Here is a 14,196-nt window from a genome sequence, read left to right on the forward strand (position 1 = left end):
CTCTAACACTATGAGCCGTGACATGACCCTCAAAAGTCAGCCCAGCCTTGGGCGTAAGTGAAGGAAATGCAATCTGCTAGCCAATTAGATATGGTGCGTTTCCCGACAGCCACTCCCCTTCTGTTGGGATCAAAAGAAACAAACATTTTGGCGGACTGTCTGTGGGGCTATGTCCGCTCCAGATAGAAGGCTAGTGCTCGCTTGCAGTCCAATGTGTGCAGCTACGTTCAGCAGGGCAGGTATGAGGACGGGGAAAGAATGTTGGCAAGACAATTGACGGGTTCAGATGGAACTCCGACACCACCTTCAGCAAGAACTTAGGGTGAGTGCGGAGGACTACTCTGTTATGATGAAATTTAGTATAAGGAGTATGAGCTACCAAGGCTTGCAGCTCACTGAATCTGTGAGCTGAAGTAACTGCCACCAAGAAAATGACCTTCCAAGTCAAGTACTTCAGATGGCAGGAATCGAGTGGCTCAAAAGGAGGTTTCATCAGCTGGGTGAGAACGACATTGAGATCCTATGACACTGTAGGAGGTTTGATGGGGGGCTTTGAGAAAAGCAAACCTCTCATGAAGCGAACAACTAAAGGCTGTCCCGAGATCGGCTTACCTTCCACACAGTAATGGTATGCACTAATCGCACTAAGATGAACTCTTACAGAGTTGGTATTAAGACCAGACTCAGACAAGTGCAGAAGGTATTCAAGCAGGGTCTGTGTAGGACAAGAGCGAGGATCTAGGGCCTTGCTGTCACACCAGACGGCAAACCCCCACCATAGGAAAAAGTAACTCTTCTTAGTGGAATCTTTCCTGGAAGCAAGCAAGATTCAGGAGAGACCCAAGGAGGCAAAATCTACACCCTCAACATCCAGGCAGTGAGAGCCAGGGACTGGAGGTTGGGATGCAGAAGCGCCCCCTCGGTCTGAGTAATGAGGTTCGGAAAACACTCCAATCTCCACGGTTCTTCGGAGGACAACTCCAGAAGAAGAGGGAACCATATCTGATGCGGCCAAAAGGGAGCAATCAGAATCATGGTGCCTCGATCTTGCTTGAGTTTCAGCAGAGTCTTCCCCACCAGAGTTATGGGAGGATATGCATACAGGAGGCCTTCCCCCCAATCCAGGAGAAAGGCATCCGACGCTAGCCTGCCGTGGGCCTGAAGTCTGGAACAGAACTGAGGGACCTTGTGGTTGACTTAAGTGGCAAAGAGATCCACCGAGGGGTGCCCCACACTTGGAAGATCTCGTGTACCACTCTGGAATTGAGCTACCACTCGTGAGGTTGCATAATCGTGCTCAACCTGTCGACTAGACTGTTGTTTACGCCTGCCAGATATGTGGCTTGAAGAAATGCCGATCCCCCGGCGAGCCCAAAGCCACATTCTGATGGCCTCTTGACACAGGGGGTGAGATCCGGTGCCCCCCCTGCTTGTTAATGTAATACATGGCAACCTGATTGTCTGTCTGAATTTGGATAATTTGTTGGGACAGCCAATCCCTGAAAGCCTTTAGAGCATTCCAGACCGCTCGCAACTCCAGGAGGTTGATCTGCAAACCTTTTTCCTGAAGGGACTAACTCCCTTGGGTGTGAAGCCCATCGACATGAGCTCCCCACCCCAGGAGAGACGCATCCGTCGTCAGCACCTTTTGTGGCTGAGGAATTTGGAAAGGACGTCCCAGAGTCAAATTGGACCGAATTGTCCATCAATGCAGGGATTGGAGAAAACTCGTGGACAGCAGGACTACGTCATCTAGGTCCCCAGCAGCTTGGTACCACTGAGAAGCTAGGGTCCATTGAGCTGATCTCATGTGAAGGCGGGCCATGGGAGTCACATGCACTGTGGAGGCCATGTGGCCGAGCAATCACAACATCTGCTGAGCTGTGATCTGCTGAGACGCCCACACTCAGGAAACGAGAGACAGAAGAGTGTCGGCTCTCGCTTCCGGAAGGTAGGCACGAGCCGTCTGAGTGTCCAGCAGAGCTCCTATGAATTCTAGTTTCTGGACTGGAAGAAGGTGGGACTTTGGATAATTTATCACAAACCCTAGTAGCTCTAGGAGTCGAATAGTCCTCTGCATGGGCAGTAGAGCTCCTGTCTCGGAGGTGTTCTTCACCAGCCAATCGTCGAGATAAGGGAACACGTGCACTCCCAGTCTGCGCAGAGACGCCGCTACAACAGCTAGGCATTTTGTAAACACCCTGGGCGCAGAGGCGAGACCAAAGGGTAGCACACAATACTGAAAATGCCGTGTTCCCAGACGGAATAGAAGATACTGTCTGTGAGCTGGCAGTATCGGAATGTGAGTGTAAGCGTCCTTTAAGTCCAGAGAGCATAGCCAATCGTGTTTCTGAATCAGCGAGTGGAGTGGCCTAGTGGTTAGGGTGGTGGACTTTGGTCCTGGGGAACTGAGTTCGATTCCCGGCATAGGCAGCTCCTTGTGACTCTGGGCAAGTCACTTAACCCTCCATTGCCTGCCGCATTGAGCCTGCCATGAGTGGGAAAAAGTGCGGGGTACAAATGTAACAAAACAAAAAAAAACAAATCATGGGAAGAAGGGTGCCCAGGGAAAGCATCCTGAACTTTTCTCGGACCAGATATTTGTTCAGGACCCTTAAGTCTAGGATGGGACGCATCCCCCCTGTTTTCTTTTCCACAAGGAAGTACCTGGAATAGAATTCCAGCCCTTCCTGCCCCAGTGGCATGAGCTTGACCGCATTGGCGCTGAGAAGGGCGGAGAGTTCCTCGGCAAGTACCTGCTTGTGGCAGAAGTTGAAGGACTGAGCTCCCTGTGGGCAATTTGGAGGTTTTGAAATCAAATTGAGGGCGTATCCCAGCCGGACTATTTGGAGAACCCACTGGTCGAAGGTTATGAGAGGCCTCCTTTGGTGAAAAAATTTTAACCTCCCCCTGACCGGCAGATCGTCCGGCACGGACACTTTGATCTTGGCTATGCTCTGCTGGAGCCAGTCAAAAGCCCGTCCCTTGCTTTTGCTGGGGCCTGTGGAGGCGCACGCTGTTGACGGGAACGAGCGCGCTGGGGTTTAGGCTGGGCAGCAGGCTGGCGAGGAGGAGGATTGTACCTATGCTTATTAGAATAGGGAACAGTCCTCCTTCCCCCATAAAAACGTCTACCTGATGAGGTAGATGCTGAAGGTGTCCGGTGGGAGAATTTGTTGAAAGCGGTGTCCCGCTGGTGGAGCTGTTCTACCATTTGTTCGACCTTTTCCTCCCAAATATTATCCCCCCGGCAAGGAGAATCCGCAATCCGCTACTGGATCCTATTCTGTAGGTCGGAGGCACGCAGCCATGAGAGTCCCCGCATCACCACACCTTGAGCAGCGGCCCTGGACGCGACATCAAAAGTATCGTACACACCCCTAGCCAGAAATTTACGACACACCTTCAGCTGCCTGACCACCTGCTGAAAAGGCTTGGCCTGCTCAGAAGGGAGCTTGTCCACCAAGTCCGCCAGCTGCCGCACATTGTTCCGCATATGAATGCTCGTGTAGAGCTGGTAGGACTGGATTTTGGAAATGAACATTGCAGAATGGTAGGCCTTCCGCCCAAAAGAGTCCAAGGTTCTAGAGTCACGGCCCGGGGGTGCCGAAGCGTACTCTCTAGAACTCTTGACCTTCTTAAGGGCCAGATCCACCACACCAGAGTCAGGAGGCAACTGAGTCCGCATTAACTCTGGGTCCCCATGGATCCGATACTGGGATTCTATCTTCTTGGGAATGTGGGGATTAGTTAGCGGCTTCGCCCAGTTTGCCAGCAATGTCTGTTTGAGGACATGATGCATGGGTACAGTGGAAGATTCCTTAGGTGGCGAAGGATAGTCCAAAAGCTCAAACATCCGTAACCACAGGGAAGGGAATGGCCATAGACATTTCCCAGACAAAGGCCGTGGAAGACAGACTCTCCAGAGGAGAAAGCTGCCTTTCAGGAGAGGGAGTAGGATCAGAGGGGAGACCGCAAGACTCCTCGTCAGAGAAATATATTGGGTCCTCCTCTGCTTCCCACGAGGCCTCACCATCGGTATCGAACACCAGTTCGTGAACACTCTGTGGAAACGTGGCCTCGGTGGGTACACCGAGAGGATGACTCCCGCACTGGCGGCGATGAAGCTCCCTCCATCGATGTCGGGGAGTCAGCCTGGGAGGCAGCCGACGCAGGTACCACAAGCGGTACCGGGGCCGGGGACCTCACCACGGGCGGGGAGCCAGCCGTCGCCTCTCTCAACTGCACCGGCAGCGCAAGCACCCCCGGTACCGGAGCGGAAGGGCGTAACAGCTCTTCCAGGATCCCTGGAAAGATGGCCCGGAGGCTCTCGTTCAGAGCGGCTGTCGAGGAAGACAAGGAGTCCGGTACCGGCGATGAGCTCAGAATCTGTCCGGGATGCGGAGACGGTACCGGGCTGTCCACAGTAGAGTGCATCGACACCTCTTGTATGGAGGGCTAGCAGTCCTCCCGGCGCCAACACTTGCCGGATGCCGAATCCACCAGCGACCTGGAGCTCTCGGTACCGCGATGGGAAGGCGACTGGTGACGATGCTTCTTTGCCTTTACACGAAACAGGTCACTGGTACCTCCCAGTACCGAAGAGGAGGACGTTGAATCCAAACGCCTCCTCGGGGCCGGGTCCGAAACAGGTCGATCCCGGGGGGCCTGTACCGCAGGAGCTCTCGAGACAGGCAGAGACCTACTCGAGGGCTCACAGCGCTACCAGTAGGGGAATGGACAGCCCTCACCTGCGCTCCCGAAGACGATGCACCCTCCGACGACATCGATACCACCGGTGACCTCAATACCGCAGGCGTTGAAGTACCGGACGAGGCTCCAAACAAGTGGCTCCACTGAGCTAACCTCGCCGCCTCAGTCCTCTTCTTCAGCGAAAGACAGAGAGTGCAGGCTTGGGGACGATGACCGGCCCCCAGACACTGAAGGCACGAAACGTGCCTATCAGTGAGCAAGATCGTCCGGCTGCACTGGGTGCACTTTTTGAAGCCGCTGGTAGGCTTCGAGGACATAGGCGGAAAAATCATGCCAGCGAAATCAAAATTCGCAATGGTGACAAAAAGGGCACCAAAACAAGGGAAAAACCCGTACGGGTGGCCAAAAAAGGTCGCTTCCGAAGACGAAAGGAAACTTACGGGAAAAACACTGGGAATAGTAGAAAAATACTTTTTTTTTTTTTTTTTTTTTTAACGAAGAACATGGCGGAAAACTTTCCGGACACTTACGAACGGGAGAACGCGGCGAAAAAAAGGTGCGAAGGGTCTCCTTGAGGCGCGGAACGACCATAAACAGCCGTCCTGAGCCGCAGAAGAAGACTGGCGGGCACGCTCGCATTCGGGTGGGAAGACGGTCGCGCATGCGCAGTATGCATTCGCACGCGAGAGCTAGCACACACTGTTGCTAGTGAAGATCTCCTATCAGAGGGGCTGCCGTGGACGTCACCCATCAGTGAGAACAAGCAGCCTGCTTGTCCTTGGAGAAGATATAAATTGAATACTTCAAATTCTATCTTGCTTTTGCCGGTGTAAGACAATTGTGAAAGATAGGCATAGTCTGTCTCAATGATTTGTACAAAACAGAGTTAATACATAAAGATAACTGTGTGAGTATGATGTTCAGCACTATTATCTTGTATCACAGAAATCTTAAGATGCTGTTTAGTCAGTGTTCTTAATGTATTAACTTTTAACAACTGTTGGCTATCATTGTCATAGTCACATATTTAAGTGGCCCCTTTTACTAAGCGGCGGTAAGCCCAATTCGGGCTTACCACTCGCCAAACAGGAAGTACCGCCAGGCTATCGCAGCAGCCCGATGCCACTTCCCACACCTAGCATGCTATCATATCCAGTGGTACGCAGCAGTGATCAGTTTACCATCAGGTTAGTGCAGGAGCCCCTCTGAAATGGCCGCGTCAAGTGCTTTACTTGCCACATGGTCATTTCCTGAAGGAAAGAGAAGACTTCCCTTTTACCCGCTATGGTAAAAGGAGGCGTCTGTGCACATGAAAAACACACACCGATGCCAACGCAGGCCCCCTTTTGCCGCAACTTGGTAAAAGGGGCCCTAAGTAATTAGAACTTTCAGTAAAGATGACTGACAAATGACTTCACAAGAAAATGAATGCTGATAAAAGATATTTGTTTTACTGCAAAGGTAACTTGTTTGTAATAAAACGGACCCAGTCAACTGGGCAAGCATTTGCCACAGAAAATGGTCTTGAACTTGGATTTTATTTTTAATTACTCCCCCTTCCAATCTTATGCTGAAGTTACATTACAATTTAAGCTGATACTTGGGGCATTTGAGGGCAAAGTGACTACAATGCTTGAATTATAAGTCACCTTGAATTCAGATTTGGAGTGGAGGAGTGGCCTAGTGGTTAGGGTGGTGGACTTTGGTCCTGGGGAACTGAGGAACTGAGTTCGATTCCCACTTCAGGCACAGGCAGCTCCTTGTGACTCTGGGCAAGTCACTTAACCCTCCATTGCCCAATGTAAGCCGCATTGAGCCTGCCATGAGTGGGAAAGCATGGGGTACAAATGTAACAAAAAAAATTTAAATTTGAAAAATCCAGTGAGAGCACCAGAGTTTGAACCCTGGCTTCTCTGGTTCTTGGCCACCATTATTTGTTCTACCTCTAAAAGCTAGTGATGTTTGAAAACTGGGACACTGTATTTTAAGTAATGTACTGCTGTATTTTATATATAACAAAACACTCTATAGTCACGGTTGGAAACTTATTACAGAATTAAAATTTTGAGAGAATAAAAAAGTTGACATGTATAGCTGAAGTAAAATTTGTACGAGGACCTGTTTTTGATTCTATCTAATTGGACAATGTGCCACTTTGCTATACCTTGTAGAATATCAAAAAGTGATGTGGTGATTTGCTGAGAATAATAGGGTCAATATATAAAAACAATACATAAATTTTATTGGATTATCTTGTCTTATGGGCAGCTTTCATTAATCTTGAGAACCAGGTACAATCAAGTTTGTCAGGTTAATTTTCATTGCCTTTCCAGTGAGAGTCGTTACAAAACTTTTCACAGGTTACTACAAATATTACTGAAGATGTGCCACTTTTGTGATGTTGGGCTTAATTCCAGGGAGAAATCTTTTGTGTTTGATTTAAGGTGCAGTGTTTTTTCAAATGGACTAAAATATATGACGTTATGGGTTAGTTGGATCTGTGTTATCTAACTGACCGACAAACATGCCTGTTAGTGTCTCCCAGGCTGTTTCAACCATAGCACTTTTCACCCATTTGGCGATGATGATTGCTTCTTCTCTGCGAGCTGCTGTGACACATTCTGGATCAGCTTCATTGGATCCTCTGATGGGGATAAAAAGTAAGAGTTTATTTAGATAAGAAGCATGATTTGCATCCTTTTCCAGTACTGAGTCTACTATATAAGCTTATGCTGAGGACAATTTTCAGAATGATTTATGAAGGTAAAAACATTTTGCTCATATTGATTTGGTTGTCAGAAAATTGCCTCCCTCCCCAGTGTGACTAAAAGATGGCCAGTACACATACCTTAAGCTATATGTTGAAAAGAGTTTTTTTTCCTGGAGCATGTTTAGGCCAGATGAGGAAAGTGTGCATATAGTTTGCATTTTTAAATTTTCAGGAATGCTTGTCCAGGAAAGCTCTACAAAAAAAAAAAGTAGGTGCCAATGCCTGCATGTACTTTGTATCAACAAGTTCCAAAGGAAAAACACACTCATGTTTTGATGATAGGTCCAAAGCTTGCGGATAAGAGACTTTGTTCCAATGAAGACAGTTTGAATGTAGCTCATAAGTGTTACTTTAATAATCTCCACTTTTTTCCCTTCTTTAAGAGTTTCTGCTTGATCTCTTGCAGATTGCTTCTCTGTGAATAAAGACATCTATCAGGTCACTGATAATTCTTGTGTTAAATTCATCTGGATTTTTTTCTGTTCTGCATAGAACATTATCAAATGCAATAGTAACCTGAGGATAGTTGCTCAATAGTGCTGTGGTATTGGGACAAATAGAGGGGCATAATCGAACGTCGCTATTTGGCGGCGGCGCAACAGCTGGCCAGAACCGAATTATCAAAAAAGATGGCTGGCCATCTTTTTTTTTCAATAATACGGTTTAGCCTGGCCAACTGTCTTGGATTTCGCGGGGTTTGAGATCGCCGTTTTTGTTTTTCAGCGATAATGGAAAAATATGCCGGCCATCTCAACCCCGCAAAATCCAAGACATTTGGTCGTGGGAGGAGCCAGCATTTGTAGTTCACTGGTCCCCCTGACATGCCAGAACACCAACCGGGCACCCTAGGGGGCACTTCTAAAAAATTTTTTAAAATACAAAAAAAGCTCCCTGGTGCATAGCTCCCTTACCTTGGGTGCTGAGCCCCCCAACGCCCCCCCCCCCCCCCACAACTCTACACCATTACCATAGCCCTTATGGGTGAAGGGGGCACCTACATGTGGGTAGAGTGGGTTTTGGGGGGGGGGGTTTGGAGGGCTTAACATTTACCACCACAAGTGTAACAGGTAGGGGGGGGGGTGGACGTGGGTCTGCCTGCCTTGAAGTGCACTGCACCCATTAAAGACTGCTCCAGGGACTTGCATACTGCTGTCAGGGAGCTGGGTATGACATTTAAGGCTGGCAAAAAAGGTTTTTATTTTTATTTTTTTAGTGTGGGAGGGGGTTGGTGACCACTGGGGGTCTACGGGGAGGTCATCCCCCATTCCCTCCAGTGGTCATCTGGTCAGTTGGGGCACCTTTTTGAGGCTTGGTAGTGAAAATAAAAGGACCAAGTAAATCCGGCGAAATACTGATGAATGCCAATTTATTTTTTCTATTCGCAAAAGCCGGCCATCTGGTAGCCATGCCCGCCCATGTCCCGCCTTCGTTACGCCGCCGACATGCCCCCTTGAACTTCGCCGGCGAGGCGATGGGAAAGCGGCGATGCTGTCAAAAAAGCCGCTTTCAATTATACCAATTTCGCTGCTTTTGAAAGATCGCCGGCCATCTCCCGATTTATGTCGGGAAATGGCCGGCGATCACTTTCGAAAATAAGCCTGCTAATCTTCCACATGCAATCTGATGGAACTTCTCCCATATTCAGATACTTCAGACAGCAGTTTGTGATGTAGGCTATTACAAAGTACTTCCTCCATTCCTTTGCAGCCAGGATGTTTTCTACCTCTGATTCTCCTTTGTGCAATGCTGATTACAAAAATGTTCTGCACAAAAGTTTGAAACTAGACAACCTACAAATACTTAATATCGACGTTGATCCATCAGGGACTTGAATGACTTGGGTTCAACAGGGGAGGAATGCAGTCACTAGTGGAGCTCTTTGAGGGCATTGATCACTTTAATAATGTCCAAACGCTGACTTGTATGGCAGGGTGCTTAGTGCCAATGTGCAGAGGCTCCCTTGATGAATCTTGCATCTCAGCATTCAATGTATCTCAAAACTTAAGCACCACTTAACAAGTCAGATGCATCCAAGTGGTGTACAAAACAAACTAAATCGATACAACACTGTCAAAGTACTTGAAACATAAAAACATATAACAATACTATACAATAACAAGCTGGAAAGTGCATATGTGAATCCCAATCTTTTTTGTATAGGACATCTACATCAGAAAAGTGACAATCAAAGTGAGACATTGACATAGCTTATCAAACATATAAATGACAAGTGACCGACACCCACAAATGCGCAGTAGCAACTTCCCTCTCTGTCCCGCCCTCGCGTCAAGATGTGATGACTTCAGAAGGCGGAACAGAGAGGGAAACGGTCCGCTGCCGCTGGAGACGAAGCAACATCGCCGGCGCACCAACCTCCAACCCCTCATCCCCGACGTCGTTGCTGCTCCTGCCCCCTCCGTATCGGGCCCCCTGCACTGACATGACCGCCTCACCTCTGTGTGGAAGCGCTGCAGGCAGCAATAGAGCGATCTGCTGCTGCCTGCAGTGCTTTCACATGGAGGTGAGAGGCGCTGTCATGTCAGTGCAGGGGGCGTGGCATGGAGGGGGGAGGGAGCGGTGGCGGCAAGGAGGGTTAGCTGGACATGGGGGGAGGGCAGGGGGAGACAGGAGGGTTGCTGGACATGGGGAGAGAGCAGGGCAGAGAGGAGGGTTGCTGGACATGGAGGGAGGGCAGGGGAGAGAGGAGGGTCGGACGGGGTGAGGTCAGGGGAGACAGGAGGGCTGCTGGACATGGGGGGGAGGGCAGGGGAGAGGAGGGTTGCTGGACATGGGGGGGAGGGCAGGGGAGAGAGGAGGGTTGCTGTATATGGGGGGAGGGCAGGGGACAGGATGATTGGTGGACGGGGGGAGGCCAAGGGAAAGAGGAGGGTTGCTGGATATGGGGGGAGGGTAGGGGAGAGAGGATGGTGGACGGGGGAGGCAAGGGGATACAGGAGGGCTGTTGGACATGGGGTGGAGAGAGCAGGGTTGCTGGATATGGATCGTGGGAGGGCAGGGGAGAAAGGAGGTTTGCTGGACATGGATGGATGGAGGTGAGAATTATTACATTTTGCAAAACACAAATCTTGCCCGTTTTAATGGGCTTAACGGCTAGTTTTACAAAAAGGCTCACTGAACACGGAGCCTTTTGTAAAATACTCATAAGGCTGCAATAAAAATGTTATGGTAGCACAAACAGCAGGAACAGCTATTATTAGACATGTAAATATTAGATTTTGCAAAACTGCACATCCAAGAGGAGCCAGTTAAGTAACCAAGTTCCAAAACTCTACAACCACCTAAAAATAATAAAAAAAATTAAACACCAGAGAGGTCATCACAGTTGCACATCACTTTTTTCAAAGCCCAGGTACAAGTAGTTAACTGGCACTACTGAGTGACTTGGAGCAGGTGTATATGCTGATAAAACGTTTTAAGTTGTATATGTATTGCTGTTGCAAGACAGGCAATACAGATATGCTTTTAAAGTCTGCCCATGGCAGACCCAGAACATTTCCCCTTGAAATATGTGCATTCTCCATGAACAAGCAGGCTACATTAGTCATGCATATGGGTAACATCATCCGATGGAGCCTATGCAGTGACTCTCTCCAGCTTGTTTACAACAGCTAAAAGATGTTGTAATACACTTACACACATTCCCACCTGCCAGTGTCATGCAGGACCTAGCCAGTTGCCATTTTTCTACGGATCTAATCAATTGTACTGTCCCAGTGCTCTCCATCAGTTCAAAGCAACATAATTTCTTTGTTTTGATTTTGCTTGTTTCTTTGCTTAACAGTGTGCAAGTTCTGTTGCTAAGAAGCAAAGGTTCAGTGGGGGAGATACCTTGTCTCAGGATACAAGAAAGAATTGAAGCCTGTTAGTTACAATTTTGTTGCCCATGGGCTTAAAAAAAAAAAATTCTCTTTATTGCCAACACAGCAATTCAATATTGTAAGGAGAAGAATTAGAATAATATTGCAACACATTCACCACCACAACCTTAATGTATGGCAACAATTTCCATTAAAAAAAAATTTTTTTTAATTCAATTTTCAAAATGCCACATAGTAACAAACAGCAACTTGCAGGAAAAATAACATCTATAACAAAATCTAACAAGTAAATTCTGCAAGTCCACGTCTCTGGCAAATATAATAAAGAAAACAAAAGAACTCTAGAGACAGACAGCAGCATAATACATAATACTAAACCCTAGAATTAAAATTGAGACAACCTGAATCCATAATATTAAGCCTTAATTACAGATTTAGCTGAAATAAAAGTTTCCGAGTGGGATCAAGAAAAATATAACCCCCAATTTTCAGCTCTATTTAACTGGCCAGAAGGGCTGCTGACCGGTTAAATAGCGCTTAACCAGCTATCTGCCAATATTCAGTGGGGGATAACCGGCTATCCCTCACTAAATATCGGCATATAGCGGCTATCAGATAGCTGGTTATATCATGTGATATAACCAGCTATCCACCGATTTTCAAAGTGAGTTTAGTGGCAATATTTGACCGCGTAAAACCATAGAATATCTTTGGCCAGTTTCAAGTTAACCAGCTAAGTCTGAATATTGACATCCGATTATCTTGAAACCGGCCAAAAATAAACTGGATATTCAGTGCTGGTCATGGGAAACGGCCCTGCATTGAATATCTGGGCTCAGCGTTGTCTATGGGATTTAGCCGTTCTAACTCCCACGGTCTGAAAATCAACCTCAAAGAATTGTTTTCATTTGTTACCAGGCATTTACAAGGAAATTTATTTATTTGTTACATTTGTATCCCACATTTTCCCACCTTTTTGCAGGCTCAATGTGGCTTACATTTTACCGTTAACGGCGTTAGCCGATTCCAGTCTGAACAAATACATGGTATGAATGAATACAAAGTGATATTGTGGTAAGATAGGTAATTAGGGGGAACTTAAAGAGGGAGAGGAAGAGTCAGGTAATGTCTATTATGGTCTTTGGTTGTATTGTATCACAAGTGTTCAGGTATTTTATGTTGGGTCAGTGGGGTATGCTCTTCTGAACAGGTCTGTCTTTAGTGCTTTCCGGAAATTTAGGTGGTTGAGCGTAGTTTTTACTGCTTTTGGTAGTGTGTTCCATAGTTGTGCGCTTAAGTAGGAAAAGCTGGATGCATAGGTGGATTTGTATTTGAGTCCTTTACTGCTTGGGTAGTGGAGGTTTAAGTATGATCGTGTAGATTTTGTGGTGTTTCTGGTTGGTAGGTTGATGAGGTCTGTCATGTATCCTGGTGCCTCGACATAAATAATTTTATGAACAGTTGTGCAGATTTTGAAAGTGATCCGTTCTTTGGTAGCTAATGCAGTTTTTCTCGGAGTGGTTTGGCGCTGTCAAAATGCGTTTTTCCAAATATAAGCCTAGCTGCTGTGTTTTGGGTGGTCTGAAGTTTCTTTATGATTTGATCCTTGCATCCCGCATAGATTCTATTGCAGTAGTCTGCGTGGCTTAGTACCATTGACTGTATCAGGTTACGAAATATTTCCCTCAGGAAGAATGGTTTCAGGCGTTTGAGTTTCCACATTGAGAAAAACATTTTCTTTATGGTGGATTTCGCTTGGGTCTCTAGTGATAGGCTACGATCAATTGTTACTCCGAGAATTTTCAGGCTGTGTGAGATAGGGAGTGTGTGTCCTGGGGTGTTAATGTTTGTGGGTTTGTATGTATTGTATTGGGAAGAGGTGATGAGACAGTGTGTTTTTTCTGTATTGAGTTTTAATTGGAATGCATTTGCCCATGAGTTCATGATGTTTAGGCTGAGCTTGATTTCGTTGGAGATTTCTGTCAGATCATGTTTGTAGGGGATGTATAATGTAACGTCATCAGCGTAGATAAATGGGTTAAGGCCTTGGGTAGATAAGGTCTTGGCTAGTGGAGTCATCATGAGGTTGAAAAGGATCGGTGATAATGGTGATCCTTGTGGTACTCTGCAGGCTGGTTTCCACGGTGACGATATGTTTGTTTTTGATTTCACTTGATATGTTCTTGTGGTTAGGAAACCCTTGATCCAATTGAGAGTGCCACCACTGATTCCGAAGTATTCTAGGAGTCTTAGCAGTATGTTATAGTTAACCATGTCAAATGCACTTGACATGTTGAATTGAAGGAGGAGAATACTCTTGCCTAATGCTATTCCCAGCTTGAATTTGTTTAGGAGAGTAAGTAGTACTGTTTCGGTGCTGTGTAGTGGTCAAAATCCAGATTGTGACTCATGTAGTATAGTGAATTTGTTTATGTAGTCATTGAGTTGTTTGGTCAGCAGTCCTTCCATTAGTTTGACTACTAATGGGATAGATGCTACTGGGCGGTAGTTAGTAATGCCGTTTTTTTTCGTGGTGGCTTTTGGTATTGGGGTGAGCAGGATGTTGCCTTTTTCTTTAGGGTAGATACCCTGTTGAAGCATGAAGTTTAGGTGGGATGTGAGATCTGTTATGAAGCGGTGGGGAGCAGATTGTATTAGGTAGCTGGGACAGGTGTCCAGTTGACAGTGGCTGTTGAAGTATTTTTTAATCGCCTGAGTAACTGTCAGTGCTGAGAAGAGCGAAATTTGACCATATATGGTCAGTTTTCTATGTCCATTTTGTTCTGAGGTAGAGTTTTGCGTAGGTTTACAATTTTTTTCATTGAAATATTTAGCAAGGTTATCTGCAGAAGGGATGTCAGTGTTGGTTGTGAA

The 14,196-nt window shown here is 46.9% G+C and overlaps 1 protein-coding gene across 1 annotated transcript in view; it reads right to left on the reverse strand.

Moving 5' to 3' along the window:
• Positions 1-6,524: 6,524 nt before the first annotated feature.
• Positions 6,525-14,196, reverse strand: part of DPP7 (dipeptidyl peptidase 7) — a 720,522-nt gene continuing 712,850 nt past the window's right edge. Inside the window, 1 exon segment of the mRNA XM_030207062.1 lies at positions 6,525-7,357. Within this exon segment, the coding sequence (XP_030062922.1) occupies positions 7,281-7,357 (77 nt within the window). The 3' untranslated portion in view covers positions 6,525-7,280.

This window comes from Microcaecilia unicolor, chromosome 6 (genome assembly GCF_901765095.1).
Source record: "Microcaecilia unicolor chromosome 6, aMicUni1.1, whole genome shotgun sequence".
NCBI classification, from domain to species: Eukaryota; Metazoa; Chordata; class Amphibia; order Gymnophiona; family Siphonopidae; genus Microcaecilia; species Microcaecilia unicolor.